Below are 22,500 nucleotides of genomic sequence, written 5' to 3'. Positions count from 1 at the left end.
AGCCAGCAGGGCCAGATTATCCATAGGGGCCACCGGCACAGTGCCCAGGGGCACCAACCATTTTTGACCAGTGAGGGGGCACCACGCTATACACAAACCTAACAAAATAATGTTCATAAAGGAGGCACTGGTGAGGTATAGTGCCCAGGGGCAACACTCTAGCTTAATACGGCCCTGGAGTCAGGCTCGTTGCCGCGGCAGTGAGGGCACACGACAACCCTAGTACGGTCACACCATCACAGAGAGAATCTTTGAGGGTGAAGGCTCTGGGAAGACACTATCACATGTCCCTTAGATCATACAGCATCTGTAGACCCAAGGTATTTTTTCAGATTTTTTTTCACATTTGTTTGGAGATTTACCGTAAGTGTGTGGCTGAATTGATAAGAGAATGGCCCAACTACTTAATCAGTAGTTGTAGTGCAGGTTCAATTGTCCCAAAAATAAGGTTTAGGAACATTTCATATAGATTTTTCCAAATTGTGTTTTTTATCAACTACAGACCCCATAGTCTTCGGATCCACCTGTTTCCAATTTTTTTCTGAAGTGGAAACGCCCAAAATCCAAGATGGCGGATATATGGTCATATTCTAACACAATTGAATGTAATTGAAAGAAACATGTCATATACATTTTTGGAGTTGGTGTTTTTATATTTCTTACACCCCCTGAACAAAAAACAACCTGTTTCTAACCCCCCCTTAAGTTTTAGTACCAAAATACAATATGGCTGACATGACATGTAGCATAAATTATGTATTTGGTGTTTTAAGGTCTCTAAAGTCATTGTTTTTTTCTTGTATTTGTAATATTCATGATGGATAAAGGACTGTTCAGTCAGCCATTACATGAACTTCATTCAAAAATTATTCAATCTGTTGTAAAAATTCAACATGACATCAGAAAAGGCATTGAACGGCTCTTTTTATGACCAGGTAATGTGTCTTATCCTATTTATTTGCAGGACCCCCTCTGAATACAAAACAACTTGTTTTTATTTTCCCTTTAACTTTCAGAAGCAAAATCCAAGATTGCTGACATTATAGCAAAATAAGGACATTTTGGTGTTTTAACCCATTAAGACATGGCGTTATAAATTTGCTGTTACCAGAATGGCAATGACCAGCATTACTATAGGCCCTGTGTCATGTCATAGTATTGTAGTGCTGTGGTAGTTAACTTTCAATGACTATTACAGCATGCCACAGGAGGTAAGGCGTGCATTAAGGGGCTACGGTCTATAAAGTCATTCTGCAGTATTGTACGCCTATTGGTAATATTTTGATAGGCACATAACTGTCATTACATGAAATGTTATCAACATTTATCTCATATTTTGCCAAAATTCAATATGGTGTCCAAAAACCCTTGAACTAGCAAATAACCTAGATCTCATCTATATCTGAACTGACCCCTGATCTCAATAGCATAGCAGCAGGTGGAGCCGGTGTGATTTATGACAGGAGTGGAGCCCTCTGTCCATCCTCACGATGCCTCAGTCTCAGAGGTAGAACATCTGAAGTTTGGGGTGACACACCTTAAATGTTGTGCGCAAAGATTGGCTTGCAATTTGCCAGTTGCAAAAAAAAGGCCAGTTGCCTCCAACTAAACTCTATAGACTGATCAGGTACAAAAAAGAAGTACAAAAAAATCCTATTAATTAATTTCATAGAACTATCCAGAAGAGTGGGCAATAGGACTACCTCATTCCACACATTAATATAGAGAGAATACTCTGTAGCATCATTGAGGCAGACATGGGCGCCAAGCACTGACAGGGGCCCTTATGGGGGCCCATCAAATCTTTTGTGGGGCCCAACATTTCTGGAGGCAGACACAATTTACATTCACACTTGTGCCACCAATACTTCATGATGCCAAAGGTCTTACAAAGGTATGATAGTTTGGCCATTACTAGCCTTCAGATAAGCTGAAGCCGACCCTGAAGCAACTTTGTAGGCCTTGGCCTTGACATAGGCAGCCAAACCAGTGCATATGCAATACTACTGTACAGGTAGCACTGCATAACAGGTACTGTACATTAATTGATTCATAGTAATTTTGTTTGAACAATAATTTGGACCTGCACAAAATCTTATGTGCTTAAATTCACAAATGAATGGCTTTATAGACCTCAAAGCATTATGTTAATATTGATTTTGCTATATGAAATGTCAGCCATTTTGGATTTTGTAATGGATTTAGTTTATGTGATGGCTGACTTCAGTCATGTAACAAATATTACCAATAAAAGTCAACAATGTCTGAATAGACTTAAAAAATATTAAATATGCCAATTTTGCCAAATATGATGTCAGCCGTCTTGATTTTCCCACTAAAAAACAAGCAAAACATTGGAAACAAGTGGTTTTCTATGAAATGTTGTCCTGGAAATAAAAAAAAGATTAACTGAAGAAATGCAGTCCTTAAAACAGCATTAATGGTGAATGTTCTGTACACAATGGCAGCCATCTTGGATTTGCCACTAAATATTAAGGAAAAAATTGGAAACAGGTGGATTTGTGTTCGGGGGGGTCCTAGAAGTAAAAAAAATGCTGAATGGAAAAATCTATATGAAATGTTCCTAAACTTACAACTGAACCTGCACTATTGGGCCATGAATCAGTTTCGTCACTTTAAGTGCTAAGCCAGCTAAAATGATCAGACGAGAAAAGCAAGAAGAAGAAAGTAAAAAGAGACGAGCAGTGCCAGGGTTGTTAAAGCGTTTGATACACTTAAGGTGCACTACCCTCTACAAACAAAAGAGGCCCTGTTAAGCTAGATTTATGCTTCGCTCGCATAGAATCTGCGTCCGTCCGTTTTCTGTCTATGCGAGTCCACGCCCCCCTCTCAGAGGCTCTGCGCCCGTCGTCGAGCGCCTCGAAAAAATTCTAACTATCCGTCGGATGGACGCGGAGTACGCAGACAAAAAGGCACTATGATTGGTCGTCTCGCTACTTCCTTGTTCTGTTCTTGTGGCAGCGCAATGCCAGTAGTTTGCGAGAGCAGAGCTGTATTCTGTTAAAAACTTTATTAATGCCTTGTGTGTAAATGTGTGTAAATACACGAAGCTAAGCTAAGTAACAAACAATGCATCAGTTGAACACTCGTGGCACAATGGTTTTACTACCGTTCCTCCACCGAATGTAAACACACATCGGCAGAATCAACTGTCTTAACATGCTTGCATTTTCTGCTCGTGAAAACAGACTGGGTATGTCAAATAATGATACCACTGCATTGCCTTTGCAATTTGTGTGAAAATACCTAGCTAACCGGGATAGAAAGCAACATTGCTTAATAATGACCGCAGTGCTTACAATGTAGTGAAAGTAGCATAATCGCGCAATTTCAAATGTGGCTGGCAACGGACCTCGCAGAGCTCGCAGATGCATGAATACAAAATTGGTTCGTGGCCACTCCCACGCGACTTTTCACGCTCGCAGTTGCTGAAGTCTAATCTGACCTTTAGGCATCAGCATGTCGTGCGCCAGCTAATACAGTTATAAATGCAGCCTTCCTTCCTAGCGCATGGAAATAAAACACCATCATCTCCACGGCCTCTACCTAGCAAACACACACACACGCGCGCGCACACACACACACACACACACACACACAAGCACACACACACACACAAGGATACACACACACACACACACACACACACACACACACACACACACACACACACACACACACACACACACACACACACACACACACACACACACACACACACACAAACCGAATGATGGTGCAACAAAAGGATATTCCTTGCATGCTTCTCTTTGACGGCGACCTCTTGTGTGTTAATGGCCTTGTTGATGCTCACAGCCTGCACAGTTGAAGAACAGAAGGGAGAGGAAACAACAGACAACAACATTGTAAATACTGTACATACACTTTGGACAGAGCAGAAATATACAAAAGTGACCCGTGGCTACACTCCAAGGAGAAAGGAGAAGGCCAAAAATAAACATTTTCTAAAAATAAAAAAGACTCCATTAGAGCACAACAAAATCATTACAAAAATGTAACAATGATTACAGATTAAAACACATATTACAACCGAGAGCATTTTCAAGGCACCATTACTTTTTACAAGACAGACTTGAGTTAGGAGTTATTAAAGCCATCGTTTTAAAGGCGAAAAAGCAAAGCACTTAAAAACAGCCATTACAACGCTTTATATGGCCCTTTTCCCTGGTGAATGCATGTGTACCCTCACACATGAATACACAAGCTCAGTCATAAGGCAGAACAAACAGGCCCACATACCAGCCCTATCTACCATCTGTTGCTTGCACCAAAACACAACTCTCTCAATGCTCCTCACAGACAGACGCATACACTGCCATAGGCTTGTCAGCCAAACGGTCTTCCCTCAAAGAGGGTGTTCCAGCAATGGTAAATACAGTACTGTACTCCTGTTGAAGGGGAAGATTGTGCACATCCCAGGAAAAGGTGCAGGACAAAGGCTGACTGTAGTTTTCAGAGTGAGGAATCCGCACATTTAAAATCCCTTCTATAGTATAAAAAATAAAAGAACAACAAAAGGGATTTTAAGTGTGCGGACTTCTCACTCAGAAAAATACAGTACTCCCCCCACAGCAGAACATCAGGGTATTATTTGCACACAATGGTAGTTTCGTGATAAATGTCCAACTACTTGGCGCACATCCGAATTATATTAACAGTTTTGTAAAAACTTCTAAATCAACTACTTGTCAAGAACTTTCAGTGTCTCTGGAAAAATCACAGCTGACAATGATCAAAGCATAATACTCCATAAAGAATAAATGTACATATGGTATGAATATATGCCTTAGTTATCCTCATATAATTTACTGTACCTCTGCCGTCCAATTCAAAAATATTACAACAACCTGTTTTGTGCAAACAGCTTTGCTCAAATATTAACTGCTAGAATGGTTAAGATTTCCTTTCATAACATATATTGGTATGGAATGGCAATTTAATTCAACCGTTTGAGGAGAGGAGCCAGCTGCTTCCTAGAAAGCTAATGACCTCATCAACCAATCAGGAAACAAACATCCATCACTAGGGGAGATTACTAGGGGAGATCGGTCACCGAGGTGATCAGTTCTGTGGAAATAATGGCGAGAGGGATCAATGCTAGATAAACATTCACCCTGCCACTGTCAATCACCATGACACTCCACAATTTGAAACATCGCCCTACTACTTCATTCCTCATTCTCCTTTCTCAACAACAAAGCAGATAAAAATCCCACAGAGTGGGTTTTGCCCTGTAATGCTGCCAAACGCAGCTTGTGAGGAACGGGTCATTGCAGGTCTTGCATATTTCCTGAGACACAAGCCCACCACCACCACCACAGAAAGACAAACTTCCTGTCAGCCAAAGCAAGAAATGAGGGCGATACAGTGAAGTCCATCCAGGCTGGTCTGCCAATGCCTTCCTTTCACAGCTTGATTAAAGCAGAGACCAGCCCTTGGCTTTTCGCATGCTGCCCAACTATACCAGCGTACCGTAGTGCGCTCGCACACACACACACACACACACACACAGACACACACACACACACAGACACACACACTAACACACCCACCCACACTCAAGTGTATACACTCACTCAAGTGTATACAGGGTATACAGCGTACCGTAGTGCGCTTGCACTCACACACACACACGCACACGCGCACACACACACACACACACACACACACACACACACACACACACACACACACACACACACACACACGAATGCGCACTCACACACGCACACACACACACACACACACAGACACACGCACACAAGCGCTTAAAGGTGACAAGGAGAGGCTTTGTGTCAACATGATGGATTTGAGGAATAAGTGTCACATTAAGTCACAGCTGTGCACTCAAAGGAAGGAGACAGAGCAGAGGGGAAATAGGTCTGCAGGGCCTCCAGAGAGGAGCTCTTCAACCCAGCCCAGAGTAAGCGTAGCCTCTTACTGCAGATGGGGTCGCCGGCGCGCCTGTTCACTACTTGCTGGAAATGCTCAACTACATCATAACATTGCTACGTGTGTGACACTACTGAGAGCCCTAAGCAACAGATTAAGACATAGTCATTACAATTTTGGTGACAGTAAGGTTATAACAGGCGCTAAGGGGTTAACTGTGCAGTCAGGGCTGGACTGGGGGAGAAATAGGGCCCGTGCACTTTTGGCTTTAAGGGGTCCCTCATAATTAGCTGTGCAAAACTGACTCGCTCCCATTTCTAAAAACATTTCTGAAAATAGGGGCCCACTGGGAAATGCCCGCTATGCCAGATGGCCAGTCCAGTCCTGTACAGTGCATTGAGGTGCTTGTCTTTTGTCTGTACTAGATTTTTTTTGTCAGAGCTTATGAATGTTTCTTAACACTTGAATCTTGCAATGAACGTAAGATGAGATTGATCAGATGAGTGGCAGACATCACGGCACACGTGTCCTCAATTATAAAAGAACAAAAGAGAAGAGACGAGCGTTTGAATTTTAACAACACACGCTTGTGTGTAGATTCAAGAATTGAGGGCAAGCATTCTTGTGGCTTCAAAGCGCTCTCCCTGAAAACAAAAGGGGATACAAATGTTTTATCTTTCCTGTCCTTCAGCAAAAAAGCAAGGGGACTAAGAATCTGTTTCCATGTAGCCTGCCATTTCTGAAAACGCATTGGTTTTGGCCTTCCATCTCCACGTAGGCATAGTTTTAAAATCCACATATAAAAAATCCAGCTATCCCATTTAGGGGTCTAAAACGCACATGTTACAATGGAGTTTTATTTTTATCCACCTGTTGAGTTTCCTAAAAATATCCTGCTACGTGGAAACAGCACCTAAGAAACAGCCCACTGTACCAAGCCCATCCATGGTGAGTGACTGATTCCCACACAGACAGACACATGGCCTAATTTGTACACACTGAGACGTTGTGGTGTGTGTGAATGAGGGACCCAGCTGCCTCTGCTTCCTGGCATCCACAGGACTACTCTCGCTTAGCCTGATTATCATTGACTTTCAAATCCCTTCCAGACTCGGTCTGACCAAGAGCACAACAACTAACATTTTCCAAAACGGCATGGCCTTGGTTTGCTAATGGTTGCTTGCTTCCCGACAAAGTGGGAGGAGTTAACGGTTTTTCGGGAGCTCAGAAACTATATTGTAATGGTCTGGGCCTGACTAGAAGCAACGCTGAAGGGGTTGCGTCACTAGGAGGGCTCGGCCTGGCTAACTATTGCTGCCCTGGCACCCACGCCCCTGTCCTGACCATCTCTGTCATGGTGTGCGTTCCAGTATGCAGACTCCCGACCTCCACTTGTGCTTGTGGCTTTGCCCGCCTCTGTGGAGAAAACAATAAAGTTTCCCAGCTGTCAGCCCAGCCACAACAACTTTTAGGGGACTGTTTTTCATTCACCAACCCGATAGCAAACCAGAAAAAGACATTAGAAGAATTGTGCTTTCGCAAGATATTAAATTAAATTTCTGTCTTCAGTGACATCATCATGAGGTCACAAGTAGGCAAGTGAGCAAGGGAGGACGCAAGTCATATTGGAATCCACCCCTGGCCTGCACTGGCCACCACAGCAGACCCCCTGCCAAAGCCAAACCATGAGCTCCTCCTGACATCCAGAGATGCTAAAAATGAGGGCAATAGAGGGAGATAGACAGCGCAACAGCAAAAGAGAGGCAGAGAGAGAGAGAGATTGAGAGAGAGACAGAGCAACAGAGAGAGAGAAAGAGAGAGAGAGAACAAACGATAGACATCTAATCATAACCGTGAGAAAACATAAGAGAGGGAACAGAGACGGACAGACAAACAGACGAGAGCGTGTTGGAGGAAAAGCAGACTCTGCTGTGTGCCGTCCGTGTTATTTATACCAGAGCTCAAATGGCTCTTGCTCTGCTCTTGGTCTGTCTGTGGGCCTGTGGAATGAATCCCTCTGAGTTCAGCTTGTGTTTGCTGGGCTAGCAGCCCCCTGTGTCGCCTGCATACCAAGTAGGCTACATCTCCGTACTCTCCCCCTGGCTCCAAGCGAGCCTTGTCTGTTTCTGTGTGTGTGTGTGTGTGTGTGTGTGTGTGTGTGTGTGTGTGTGTGTGTGTGTGTGTGTGTGTGTGTGTGTGTGCGTGTGTGTGTCCTGTGCTGGAGAGCGACAGACGCCATGTGAATCAACATTGTCACTGCACAGCACTGACCGCCAAAACAAGGCCCCGATTCTTGGACGGGTTCTTACAAGCGACTTGACGAGATTTCTTCATAAATGATTCAGCAGCCATTCATAGTCAGCCGTTTTGTTTTTGTTTTGGGTTTTTTCCACATTTGGAAAGTACGTAATTGCAAAAGTAACTTTGAGCACGTCATGGGAGCTTGAAGGGCAATTTTTTTTTTTTTTTTTAAAGCTGTTTTATTCGTTTCCCACCGTGGTAATTGCGCGACGCCTCTTTAATGACGCTGACAACATCAACAGCATAGGGCCTCCTTTGATAATTTCATTATTTAGTTATGTAGTGTTCCAGCCCACAAACCAAAGCACACAATAATGTTCAAACATCTCTGGACTTAAAAGGCACCCCCACCCCACTCCCTCCTTTAGAACTTAGCTGTCAAATTAACAGCGTGGCAAACTGAATGCCAGAAACATCAAAGTACAGTAGAACACTAACAACTGGGAGGGAGGGGCACAAACATTTCCACCAGATTCTTAACCCTTTAAGACATGGCGTTATAAATTTGCTGTCACCAGAATGGCAATGACCAAGTCGTAGTCCATTACTAAAGGCCCTGTGTTATGTCATAGCATTGTAGTACTATGGTAGTTAACTTTACACTGACCAATACAGCGTGCCACTGGAGGTACGGCGTGCATTAAGGGGCTACCTGCTAGCCAGGCTAGCTAGCACTGCTTTAGTTCTTTCAGCTTCACGTTCCCCTTTCACCACAACACTACATGTCACGAAACTCTCCTAAGGTTTCACTTTCACAACCTTAATTTTTCATTATCCAATCAACGATGGCATCTTGAAAGCAGAACCAAGAGGTGTGAAGTTCAAAGAAAGTGACCAAAAGCCACAAAATAAATCTACTGTACATCTAATATGCAGACTTTAAGCCCTTGATGCAGAGCCTATATTACAAACGTGTTATATACCATAATATGATCTGGTCCTAGTCTGCTATCAGTATGTATAGCAATGCTTTTATGATGTAGTTGAGGTTTCTTTCCGCAAACAGTTAGTTGTAATAGCAGAAGAGTAGGTAAAGTGCTGCTAGCATCCTCAAAAACAACTGGTGCTCTTGGAGTGCAATGTTTAACAAAAAGGGAGTGAAAAATCCTTCATCCAGACACTGCAGTTGATTTAAAAAAAATCTAAAACATCTTCATTATCTTTATTTAGTTAGTTGTATTGCCAGCAATCCCATCCGCACCAAAACGGCTCCATACGAATGGAAGCATACCGTAATTGCAAGTGTCCTCAGCTGACCCATAGGCAGGCAGGCGGACAAGGAAGGCAGGCAGACCAGCTATAAGGGAAGGCAGTCAGGCAGACGGGCAGGCGGGCAGGCAGACCAGCTAGAGACAGTAAGGGGAGAAATCAGCCCCAACTGCTGCAGGTCAGGGCTCATTATCATAAACCATCTCCGGCCCGGAGATCCGTGTCCTGCGGTCTGTGTGTGAGTGTGTGTGTGTGTGTGTGTGTGTATCTGTGTGCGTGTGTGTGTGTGTGTGTGTGTGTGTGTGTGTGTGTGTGTGCACTGTAAAATCCAACAATAGGGTTTACTTGCATTTGGTTGGTTTACTTTACTCACAGTCATAAATATGAGCATTTTAATGGTTTGATTACAGTAACAGTTACTTAGAGAGGAGAAAAAACAAATTACTTCTCAACTGGATTAAGCTGAACTTGAATGAGAAGAGTAACTCCAAGAGTAATGTTCCCACAAGGGGGCGCTATTAAGTGCAATTTCCTCATGGATTGGTCAAGATCATGGAAGAAGAGGAACGAGCAGGAGGAATCAGGAGGAGACCAGACGTGGAGAAAATAAAAGGGGCAAACTTCGTTGGAATCCCGCTGTGTGACTGTCCTAAACTGGTATTTTTTTTAGTTGTTTTCTCTCAAGAACCACAATGAATTTAGAATGTTACAGATAAACACCACAGTTTTCCGTTTTTGTGGACTTTATAAGGTCTTAAGACAGACAGCAAAAAAGTCAGTGTTTTGAATTGATGGCACTTGCCAGGACATGTCAGCCCGCCTGTTGCAGAGATAACTAACTTTTCCTCAATGTGTTAGTGTGTTTTTGTTAGTTTATGTGCAACTTTATATTTGATTAATTTGTAAGTGTGTGATAACATTACTGGAATCCATGTTGGTAGCCTATAATATTTGAATAGTATTTCCGTGGGGACATGCAATGGAAATGTAGCCTAAGCGTTGCACGTTTGCAACAGAAAAAAGAGGACAGTTATACATGGCGGGATTTGGATGTTAATTATGGTGTCACTGAAATATTGAACGCTGTTCTGCAAAACAATTAAGATAGATCTCTATCAACAGCTAGCAAGAGTGCATCTTACAAAGCACAGCAATTTCCAATTATTATGCCAGTCGAATATCCTCTGGATGAAAGTGGTAATTCTGTTGTCTATGTTCCCATACTGCAGATGCTTCAAGCTTTGCTGAGCCATAACGACATCTTGGAAAAGGTACTGCATCCAGAGACCTCACCTGAAGGCTACCACTCATTCAGAGATTGCACTTGTTTCAAAGGTAATCCTATCCTGAATGTGGATGAATTTAGGATTGTTCTGCGGCAATATATAGGAGTATGATCACAAGCTGTTACTGTTACCTTTCCTAATATGCGGTGTATTCTGTTTTTACTGTATTTCACAGGTTGTCTCAGAGTTCAACAGAGTGGTAACTTAAACTATTTATTTGACATCCTGGATCGTCACACTGCCCGTTTTGTCGAAATCTTCAAATCTAAGCATGGAGTTGTTGGAGAGAGGCTCCAAGAACTCGTGGGTCAAACGGACCTAAAGGTAAGTACGGTAAACATGCTCTAAATAGACAACCTATATAAGTCATTGCATCCTTAATATTGGTGTGAGATTTGCAGTTTTTGGGTCCTACCTTGCATTAAAATCCATGCTGGTTGGGCCCCGAAGTATCTGTCAGATGAAATGACTCCTACTCTAAGTCATAGAGAAGACAACATTGAAATCTACTACATTACATGTTGCTGTAATGCTGTAAAAGTGATTCCTATTTTTTGGATTCTTGCACACCTCCTTTTGCCAGGTGCGTAGGAGTGGATCCACTGGGTCACCAACGTAGAGACAAAGAAGCTCCCGCATTATTTGCGACGTTTCGGTCTGTGACCTTTCTCAAGCAATTCAGCCATTGCTTGAGAAAGGTCACAGACCGAAAAGTTGCAAGTAAAAACTCTGCAAATGTGAACAATGTGCGGGAGGTTCTTTGTCTCTGTAAAAGTGATTTCTACCATTATGTCAATAATGCAATGTATGTGGTGTTGTTCACTTCTAGAAACAAGATGTGGTGGCTCTACGCACACTAATACTCCGCGGTCTCCCAATCCTTCTTGGTGATGCCCCCACAGACTTTTACAACACCTGCTTGGTAAGTTATGGATGTAGAACAATTAGCTGAAGATACAGCTTGAAAAATAAAGGGAACACCAAAAAATGCAATGCAACTCGAAGTCAAACATTCTGTGATATCAGCCTGTCCGGTTAGGAACAAACATTGTTTGGGAATACCATACATTTTGATTACTGTTAAGCAAATCTAGCAAGAAATTAGTAGAGTGTAGAGGTAATAACAAAGACATGTACTAAAAATAGTTGCTATGCAAGGTGACCTTGTGCCTAAGTAACACTACTTGATAGATGGTGAATGCCTCATGGTACCCCCAGGGGTGGGACACTGACAAAATGTATGTGTGACCAAAAAAACAATAAGTATAGATGGAAAAAAAGAGAAATGGTCAGTGAAATCACCCGTGAAGTGGCTTCGTAACTAGACAGGCTGATAACGCAGAAGTTTTTACTTGGAGTGACATTGCACTGTTTTGGTGTTACCTTTATATGTATGTATTATAACTTTGTCATTTACATCCCCAAAAAGACCATGTAGTACTATACAATGACTAAACCTACTGAAATGTGTTCCATTGTGGTTTACAAGTGAAAGAATGGATCAGAAACTGCTGAATGTTTGAAAGTAATGCATGGAATGTATTTTTCATTCCACAATGTAAGCATTTAAGAGGTCTCATTTATTGGTCCACCCTGTATTTACCTGTTCTCATTGTGCTGCTATTTGTTTTACAGGATTCTGATGGTGACGACGTGTGGGCCAACGTCTCCTTTGGTACTTTGACTGTCATCGAAGACGACGGCACACCACCCGGACCCAATATCCTCTACCTGGAGCCAGTGTCAACTGGAATTGTCATTGAGGGAAGTATTGTGATGGATGACCTGAAAACATTGCCTGAGGCCTTTTGCCTGCTATTTGGTTTGTCATACGCCCTTAACCTTGACTATCCAAAGGGGATGACCAATACCTTCAACTTTGTGCAGCGTGTGATGTTTAGATTGGGGCAAAACAAGCTAACTCAGAAGTTACAAAGTCTCAAGAACTTGCTGTTGAGTTAAACATGTGGAGGGTTGAGTTCAACATTTGGGCCATAACTGTTCAGTTTGAATGTTTGTCATGGCTCCAATCATCCTGTGTGTGTTTATTACACTTGGAAGAGACATTATTGAAACACTGATCATGATTGATGTTCAGATGTACTTGTATAGTTCTGATTTGTGCAATGTACAGTAAAGAATTGTGTCTTGGAAGACCGTATAGACAGCACTCACTGTCAGCAGTTTGTAGACGGCACTCACTGTCAGAAGTTTTTGTTTGTTTTTAAAGGAACAGATGACCCCTTTTTGATTTTCACATATTTGCAGTATTTCCTAGCATTATTCATGAATGTGCATATCATTTTCTTCTCAGTGTTTTCAGTACTTAGATTTATTGGATCAGAATAGTTAGCATATCTTGGCATAATCACTAGAAATTACTGGTAAATTAAGCATCAAGCCACAAGTGATCAGAGGGCAGAATTAAATTGCAATTTTACACTGTGGTGAATTTTATATTCATTTTAAAGTGGGTAATAAGTACTTTCGATTTGGTTTATTTGTACCATAGACTTGCATTGCTATGCATTATTTGGCCATACTGTTAAACGAGGCAATGCAAACACATAGACAAAATTGATATGCACATTCATGAATAATGCTTGAATATACTGCAAATATGTGAAGATCAAAAAAGGGTGGCCTGATCCTCTAACTTATTCTTTCCTGCTACACTGTGAACCCAAATATATTTTATGTTTTAATATTATTTGTTCCAAACCTTTTGATTTGGCTAGTGCTAAATAACTTTACTGCTGAACATGGGGTTGAGGTGGTGTGCGATTTTGTTGTGCCTTTGAGTTTGTATGTCAAATAAATATTGAAATTATCTGTCATGGAAGTTTAAATGTCTTTTTTTGTAGAATAGAACCTGTTTTTACAGTAACTTGTGCATGCAAGTATTATTTACTTGTTCATTTCAAGGCAACCGGTGTCCTTCATTTTACCAAGTAAGATCAACTTACTCTTAAAGTATTATTTACTTGTTCATTTCAAGGCAACCGGTGTCCTTCATTTTACCAAGTAAGATCAACTTACTCTTAAAGTAAAGGTTACAACATATTTCACATTAGAGGGACTGGCTAATTAGTTGTCACAACTTCACAACATGGGTTTAATGAATGAAAATTGAAGTATACTTAACTTGCTATTCATAGTTACATCAAAGGTTGATTTGCAGTACACTACACTGAGTAATTGCTACTAGATTTAACTTAAAGGATTTATCCGGAGTTGGAACAAATTTGCCTGTTTTTTGCATGTTTGGGATGAAATACAGTCACTCTAGAGCAAAATCAAGGCAAAAGGATGCGTTTTGAGAAAGTTTGATAATATCACGTTAGCCTCGTTAGCCATATCAGCTATGCAATATGAAAGATGCGGGCATCGTTTTTCGGCGGTTACACACATTTCAAAAACACAACATTTCAAAAGTCTTGCACAGCTCAAAACAACGTCACACTTACCTCGTAATATGTTGAGGGTATCCACACACATAAACCGAAGTGTCCAAAGTCCTTCATGTATTCTTGAAAGGTCTGCAGAATGTGTTTTGTGAAGCTACTACCTTGAGAATATCTAAATTACGGTCAAGACAACTATTTGACACTAAAGCCCACCAAGTAGATTGCCGAGTGCGTCGCACCATCAGCTGTGGTTACTCGCTATGGAAATAATCATAGCTGGTGGTGCGACGCACTCGGCAATCTACTTGGTGGGCTTTAGTGTCAAATATTTGTCTTGATCGTAATTTAGATATTCTCAAGGTAGTAGCTTCACAAAACACATTCTGCAGACCTTTCAAGAATACATGAAGGACTTTGGACACTTCGGTTTATGTGTGGATACCCTCAACATATTACGAGGTAAGTGTGACGTTGTTTTGAGCTGTGCAAGACTTCTAAATGTTGTGTTTTTGAAATGTGTGTAACCGCCGAAAAACGATGCCCGCATCTTTCATATTGCATAACTGATATGGCTAACGAGGCTAACGTGATATTATCAAACTTTCTCAAAACGCATCCTTTTGCCTTGATTTTGCTCTAGAGTGACTGTATTTCATCCCAAACATGCAAAAAACAGGCAAATTTGTTCCAACTCCGGATAAATCCTTTAAGATTCTCAGTCCACTTTAGTCTGTTTTTTCAAGGCAATCGGTGTCCTAGCTTTTTTCAAGTAAGGTTTACTTATTGGATTTTACTGTGTGTGTGTGTGTGTGTATCTGTGTGCGTGTGTGTGTGTGTGTAGAGAGGAAGGCTGGGCCGGGAGACAGAAGAGAAGGCTGATCACATAACGGATGAGTACTCCTGAGACAGGGCATGAACATGAGACCAGGCCTGTTGCTCGAGTGCCGATAGCCCATACATCAACAAGCAGCCCTCCTCGAAGGAGAGAAGGCCCAGGACAGAGAACTCTAGTGGCCCTCCTCGAAGAAAGAAAGAGGATTTCTAGGTAGCCCTAACCAGAACAGCAAAAAGAAAGAAATAAAGAAAGAAGAGAGGATTTCTAATAGACAGATCTTACCACAACAGCAGAAAGAAAGAAAGAAAGAAAGAAAGAAAGAAAGAAAGAAGAGGATTTCTAGACAGGCCTTACCACAACGGTAGAAAGAAAGAAGAAGAGGATTTCTAGATAGGCCTTACCACAACAACGGTAACAAAGAAAAAAGAGGATTTCTAGGTAGGTCTAACACCAGAAAGAGAGAAAGAATAAGAGGATTTCTAGACACGCCTTACCACAACAATAGAAAGAAAGAAGAAGAGCATTTATAGATTGGCCTTACCACAGCAGCAGAAAGACAGAAAGAAGGAGAGGATTTCTAAGTAGGCCTGACAACAACAGCAACTCTAATTACATATGGAAGAGATCTAGTGGACCTACAAGTACAAAAAGTCAGCATTAGATAACTACAGTATTCAATTCACATTTCACTTACCTGACGCTTTAATTTGTTCAAAGCGACTTACAACTATTATTTTTCAGGGTATTGGTTACAGTCCCTGGAGCAATGTGGGATTAGGTGCCTTGCTCAAGGGCACTTCAGCCATGGATGGAGGTTTAGGGAGAGGTCAGGGGGGATTTGATCCGGCAACCCCTAGATTGAAAGACCAACTCTCTAACCACTAGTTAGGTTCCCTTCTACCAGTGACGTTGAAGCTTAAATTAGATCCAGCAAGTACAACAAAACACATTTGAACATTACCACCATTCATCTTTGTGTTTCAAACAGAGATGAATTCACAGGATGCCTCCCCTACCTGGCTCAGGAGTCATCATAATTACAGTCAGCTGCTTTAGTAAACAGCTGGACCCAATGCATTATACTGGAGTGTAGAACTAAAGCAAGACTGTCCATCCCTGCATTCTACAAAGACGGTCAGCCTCAACACATATACATGGGTTTACCGTTTGTAAACAATACCTGGCAGCGCGACCATGGCTGTGGCCTGTGGCTGTGGCCTCTGACTGTTGGAGACTGCTATCAGTCAAAAAATGAACTCACATGGTTGGCTGCTTAGCATCTTGCCTTTCCTCACAACACAAATTTGTAAATGGAAAACCTATGTATTGGGTGATTCCACATACTAGTCCTCCTGACCTAGAGATTCAATGAGACGGTGGTAAGTGGTGAGTAGATGTTGAGGGCGTGACCATATTTAGCAGTACTTTGAGATTCCCTGGAAGTGACAGTGAGTCAGCGAAGTGGCCAAACCAAGTATGTTCACGACATGACCAAAGGCACAGCCACAGCTAGCACTGAGACTAACACTTTGGAGAGAAAAGTTTTCTTGGCCGTTGGAGACAGCCAATAATACGTGGTCCGACCCGAAAGCAGGAGAGAGGGGAAGTGAGAGCAGGGAGTGGACCATGAAGTCAGTCAGATTAAGGGGAAACAAGACACTCCATCTCCATCCACACTACCATGACGTAATGCTGCCCAGTTAGCCAACCAGCAAGACACGGCCAAGTCTGTGCCTGTCTGCTCTGTGTGTGCTCTTGTTGGTGTACTGTGGTGGTAGACCAGGGCCAGTGGGACTCACGCCTGGTTTTGAGAGCTGGTCTATGGGGGATGAAAAGAGGGGAGAGTTTGGGGAGGGTTTGTGGAGGGGAGGGGGGAGGGTAGACATCTTAGGCTGGCTTCCTGTCTTGGCACAGCCCGTTCCTGCCCATTTCCTGTTGGATGAAAAATGCCCTTTTGCTGGCATGGCCCCCATCACACTTCTGAGAATGAACATGACGGCCAAGCCAAATAACTGGGGCCGCCAATACCCAAAAACTCACTTACTTTACTCCCTCTGAATGACTCCCTTTCTAGCTCTCAGATCCCTATGATTGCCCTTTAAGGTCAATCAAAGCTACTGTTCCACACACACACACACACACACACACACACACACACACACACACACACACACACACACACACACACACACACACACACACACACACACACAAGTAATGTGCACAGCATGTTCACTCGAAGACAAATCTGGCCGAGCGAGCATAGGCCTACGATGTGGCAGAGGAGGCCAATTCACCAGCCCAGCCCACCAACACACGCATGATGACAACCCTCTGCAGTGTAAGAACACCGACTCATTTCCTTGTAAAGCATGCAGCACATTACACTGCTATTACACATTCTCTTCAAAAAACACACACAGACACAGACCTCCATTTATGGCAGTGAGTGACCTAGCCAGAGGCGTCTACCAACAACTAACAGAAACACTAATGCTTTCTTTTTACCCTTTTCCACCCCTCCCTCTCAAAACTTACTGAAGTCTTCATGAAATGTTTGGGCAAGGTTTTTTTTCCACCTTTACCAGTAACACCACCCCACCCATTTTTTTAAAGGTCGCCTCTCTACAATACAGTCTACTGTGCGGTGCCCATTCTCACCCCTATTTAAAGACCATTCTGTTCCCCTGCTCGCCTCTGACTCAAACATCCGCTCTCATGGAACATTCACTCCACACCTCATTACGACACGATACAGCCTGGCTACTGAGATGAAACTCAGGGTAATGAAAGACAAAACTGAACAGTGAAACAAGCTACTTGTGGGCCCTGCCGTGGACTAACGGTATGGCACTTGTCTGCCATGTTCGATTCCCGGCCCGGGTCATGTGAAGACCGCTCCCCATCTCTCTCCCCATTCGCTTCCTGTCCACCTCTCATACTATCCTGTCACCAATTAAGTCGAAAAAGACCAAACAAAAAAGAAACAAGCTACTTGCTATCTGGACCATTCGAACAACCTTGACTAGTAGTCGACAGTCAGCTCTCTTATATGATGTAACAACTTTCTAGGAACTCACCATCTCACATTAAACCACATTGCACTTACGTGATGCTTTGATCGAAAGTGACTTGCAGTTATTCAGATACACAGTATTGCTTAGTGAACCTGGAGCAATGTGGAGCAATGTAGAGCCAGTTGTCTCGTATGGCATGGTGGATCGGATGGTTTGGGATTCGAACCAGTAACCAACTCCCTAAACATTAGGTCACGGCTGCCCCTCACTTTAACCCGTTAAGACACGGCTTTATAACACTGCTGTTACCAGAATGGCAAATGCCAAGTTGTAATGCATTACTAAGGCCCTGTGTTATGTCATAGTATTGTAGTACTATGGTAGTTAACTTTTCAATGACTATTACGGCATGCCACTGGAGGTATGGCGCGCATTAAGGGGCTAGGTTGCAAACAACTAGACTTGTTTTTGAAACTTTATCTCATTTCACTCGTCTCTCAAGAGCGTCTTCACTTTTGAATTGATGCTAGTTAGGGAAACTAGGATGACCTGGATGAACCAGACACTGTTTGTGACCCTCCTCTGCTTCCCTTACTTCATGATACCAGGGTCAGCAGCAGACACCCAAGCACTGCTGCCAACAGAGAAGACATCCTACAGACTCTTTCTTTCAAGGAGACACAAGAGCAGGAGCAGTGCCATAAAAGAGGCATATATGGCCCGAGGAGACACTTTTAAACTGAACCAAAACAATATAATGGCAACATAATAGAATTATGGTGTCTAAACAAAGGTTTATGGGAAGGTTTACTAGAAAGAGCCACAGACACTGCCTGCCTTGAGAGCTATTCACCTTTTGTGCGCTAAAGTATATCTTCGGAAAAAAAACCTACCAAGTCATAAAATACCTGAAAAGAGTAACAATATGGCTGGGAAGTTGTGTGACACAATGTCCCAATGACCTTATACCACTTGGGTGCCCCATGTTTAAGCAGCTGGTATGTACCATTTTGATTGTGCATAGAGTTCAGTCCTGGTAATTGGACTTCTTTTTGTAGCTTCAAGATGTTGATAGGACATAGTTTGCTCACTGTGTAAGCCTACTCACTAGCATCAACTTTAAAAAGCCAATGTAAAGAAAGGATCCATAGGAGAAAGGGAAAGAGTTACAATTGCAAAGAAAAGTCTTAGCAGAAGCTCTAAACTCATTCTGCCAAAACTGGGGGCTTGACAATTATGGAAACATCATTTGTGGGCTATAAAATATGCACAGACATCATCTAAGCCTAAGGCAACAGAGAGCGACAGCCTGACCACAGGTGACCTGCTTCAGTGTGACAGCGCAGCATCCTGTGATATATTTAAATTACACACAAGACAGCAGCTAGCACTCCACGGGGCACCACTATAACAAGATGCATCTCCTGTGCCAGTATGGAATGCACAACACTACCTCTTTTTTAATATATGTTCTTCATGTCTGCTGTTGCCCAGTCTTGCACTTTATATGTCTGTATGGGTATTGTAGGTACTCTAGGTGTAATGCATGTATATACTGACTATGTCTAATTGTCTATGTCCTGTCCACACCTAGAGTCTAGAGTCTATGACTGTCTGCATGGGAAAGTAAGAAACGTAATTTCAATTCTTTGTATGACCAGCGCATGTAAAGAAATTGACAATAAAATCGACTTGACTTCACAGTAGCGGGCAGCCCAGCTCTGTGCAGTGAGCGTGCACCTGCCCTGCTGCATCCTCCATTCCAACTCATGTTTCCACTGTCCAAACACAAAATCAGACACCACAAAGGAGACTGCACATCACCAGCACCTGGACAGTGGTTGTGCACAGGAACTCTACTTTTAGTACCACAGAGGAGGGTGTAAGACCACAGGCCATATTATATCTGGATAAGAGAAGAGAAAGGCCACCATTCTAACCAATCAGTCACACCACTTGCCTTCCCTTTGGGGGAAGTTTGTCCACAAGACCAGAAAGAGGAAAGATATTGTAGGGCCTACTTTGCAGCTGGAGAAGACAACATATTGAACGATGAATAATGGTGTTATTACAATGTAATGACTAAGTTTTCAGGGCATCTATTGAAAGGTAGGCTAATATCAAATGCAACCCATTCCGTCCAAATCACTACTTAAAATGTAGGCCTATTGGTTTTCATCCAGAGTTCAAGGCAGATAAGATATTGAAGCTACTATGTAGCCTACTTCCTCTGGACTTCCTCGGGGTCAAGCTGTAGCTTCAGTCAATCTGACTGTCTGATAATTCTAGTTCAAGCCTTTCCTGCATGTTTCGCAGACATGGAGTTCATTTCAATAAACTACCAGGGACATACGAGAAGACACAATGGAGAAACAATGGCTTATCAAGGAGGCTAGATTTCTATCCGATACACTTTCCCCGGACTGCTCCAAATGGGAGGATGTGCCGCGATACACACAACGTGAAAAGCAGGCTACAATGAATAGGTTTAACACTAGCTGCTAATTTCCCAGCAACAATGTAACTGCTCAGTAGCCTACACGCGCATTCCAGCAAATGTGGTGCTCAACATTCTACGTTTGCACCAGACAGCTCACTAGTTCTACAGATGTTGTTGTAGCCACTACAAGCCTGCAGCGTAAAGAGTTGGAGGCAACGGAGGAACAGTGAGAGAAATCTGGAAAGAAATTTACCCCGCTATCGTACCCCTCTCCAGAAACACTTTCCTCCCCACCCCCCCCAAACACAGGCGTCTGTTGCACCGCTTTAAAACGCTTCTTTACGCAAGCCATCTCGTGAGAACCAACACAAAGGTTCACATCAAATTCCTACCATTTTACTGAGATCCATAGTTTAGTAGTCCACCAGGACGACAACTTCAGCTAAGACGAGTCGAGCAGCTGGCCTCTTCAACAGGAATTAAAAACAAGGAAAAGAAAAGCGAGATCCGCCAAAGGGAGGGAGAGAGGGAGGTGGAGTGGTCCGTTAGCTCAACATGTGTCCCGATTTGGTATCGAATAGTCTCCTATTCCTTCCTTCCGCACGCGTTCGGCTTTCCCTTGTTCTCACCGCCATAAAGACTTGATTAGCGGTTAAATCCTCATATCATCTGACTGGCCAGACGCGGAAAATGTGTCTAGCAGAGTTCGCTTCCTAGCAAAAAAAGAGACTATGACAGCCTCGCCTGTGATCGGTATGGACACAATTATTTCCTTGGTTTCTTAGTTTAATAGAAAACAGTCGAACTTGTAGGTATCAGGGGTTGAAAAATCACAGCCATTGGCATGCAGAGCAGATCACGACTGTCTCTGGCTGGCCCCTTTGCAAAAAAAAAATCAAGGAACAAGGATACGCGGATGAAAGCATGTCCCGACATCAGCAACACACACAAACACGCAGATCTCATTCACACGTATTACATGGGCGACGTCCAGAGCATCTGCAGCATAGCATAACTTCGGGAGCACCTTGTCGTGATTGGCCGACTTCATAAAAACATCTCTCCCTAGTCACTACGACCTGGGCTACCGTGAGAGAGCCAGGCGCTTGCGCAAGATTGTAATCTGCATTAAGGAGACGGCTACGCGCTTAATCTTTCAAGAAGCACCTTTTGCCTTTACGCATCAACCCATTTTATTGGCACTGTTATTGGTAAAGGGTTGAATCTGCCTCATTATTCTATTTGCAACTAAGGCTAGAATGCAGAGGAGGTCAAGACGGATTAATCAATTTGCCCTAGATGAAAATATAACTTGGAAGGCCTTGCTCCAAATTATTGTTGCGAATTGTACGAGTAATTCATAAAAAGTATGATTGGTGCGCTAGTTTATGAAAAAAAACTTAGGCGCCATGACAAATTACTTTAGTGAATGGTGCCCTCTTCTGGTTGATATGAGCTATCATTTCCATTTGTAACAACCCCAAATATCTTCACTGAACTCCACAGACATATTTAATTTAACAGGTTGTAAATAAGTAACTCAACTGAATGCTCGACCATGTATAAGAATGAGAGTACAGGCCTTCAAGGAGATATTAACTAATACATTAGAAGTTGGCAATTTGTTCACTTTCTCACATTTTCCAGGCAGTAATATACATCTGACCTTGGTCAGAGAACACCTAGGCCTACATGGACATTCACTTTGGGGGACAAGATGAAGAAATAAAATGTTAGACAGGTCATGTTCAGCACATGAAACAATATTGTGAATGGGATGACGTATAACACAATGGAGGAAAGTCTGAACAGATACAGCCTTTCCAAACAATGAATACTGTTCAACACAGTGACTTCACTTCCTGGTACGATGGGCAGCCAGTGGAGCTTACGAAAGCACTGGGTCTCTTTCTCCCTCTCCATCACATGCGCACAGACAGACAGACAGACAGACAGACAGACAGACAGACAGACAGACAGACAGACAGACAGACAGACAGACAGACACACACACACACACACACACACACACACACACACACACAAACAAACAAACAAACAAACAAACAAA

General features: G+C 42.7%; 1 protein-coding gene across 1 annotated transcript in view; it reads right to left on the bottom strand.

Annotated features, from left to right (window-relative positions):
* The window catches only part of hip1 (huntingtin interacting protein 1), an 88,218-nt gene that overhangs the window by 53,088 nt on the left and 12,630 nt on the right, over positions 1-22,500 (bottom strand). The window contains exon 2 of the mRNA XM_063205439.1: positions 3,775-3,838. Within this exon, the coding sequence (XP_063061509.1) occupies positions 3,775-3,838 (64 nt within the window). The remainder of the gene's footprint in view (positions 1-3,774; positions 3,839-22,500) is intronic.

The sequence above is a fragment of the Engraulis encrasicolus genome, chromosome 8, assembly GCF_034702125.1.
Source record: "Engraulis encrasicolus isolate BLACKSEA-1 chromosome 8, IST_EnEncr_1.0, whole genome shotgun sequence".
NCBI lineage: Eukaryota > Metazoa > Chordata > Actinopteri > Clupeiformes > Engraulidae > Engraulis > Engraulis encrasicolus.
Note: the sequence above shows the minus strand (reverse complement) of the source record. Positions and strands in the feature narration are given on the sequence as shown.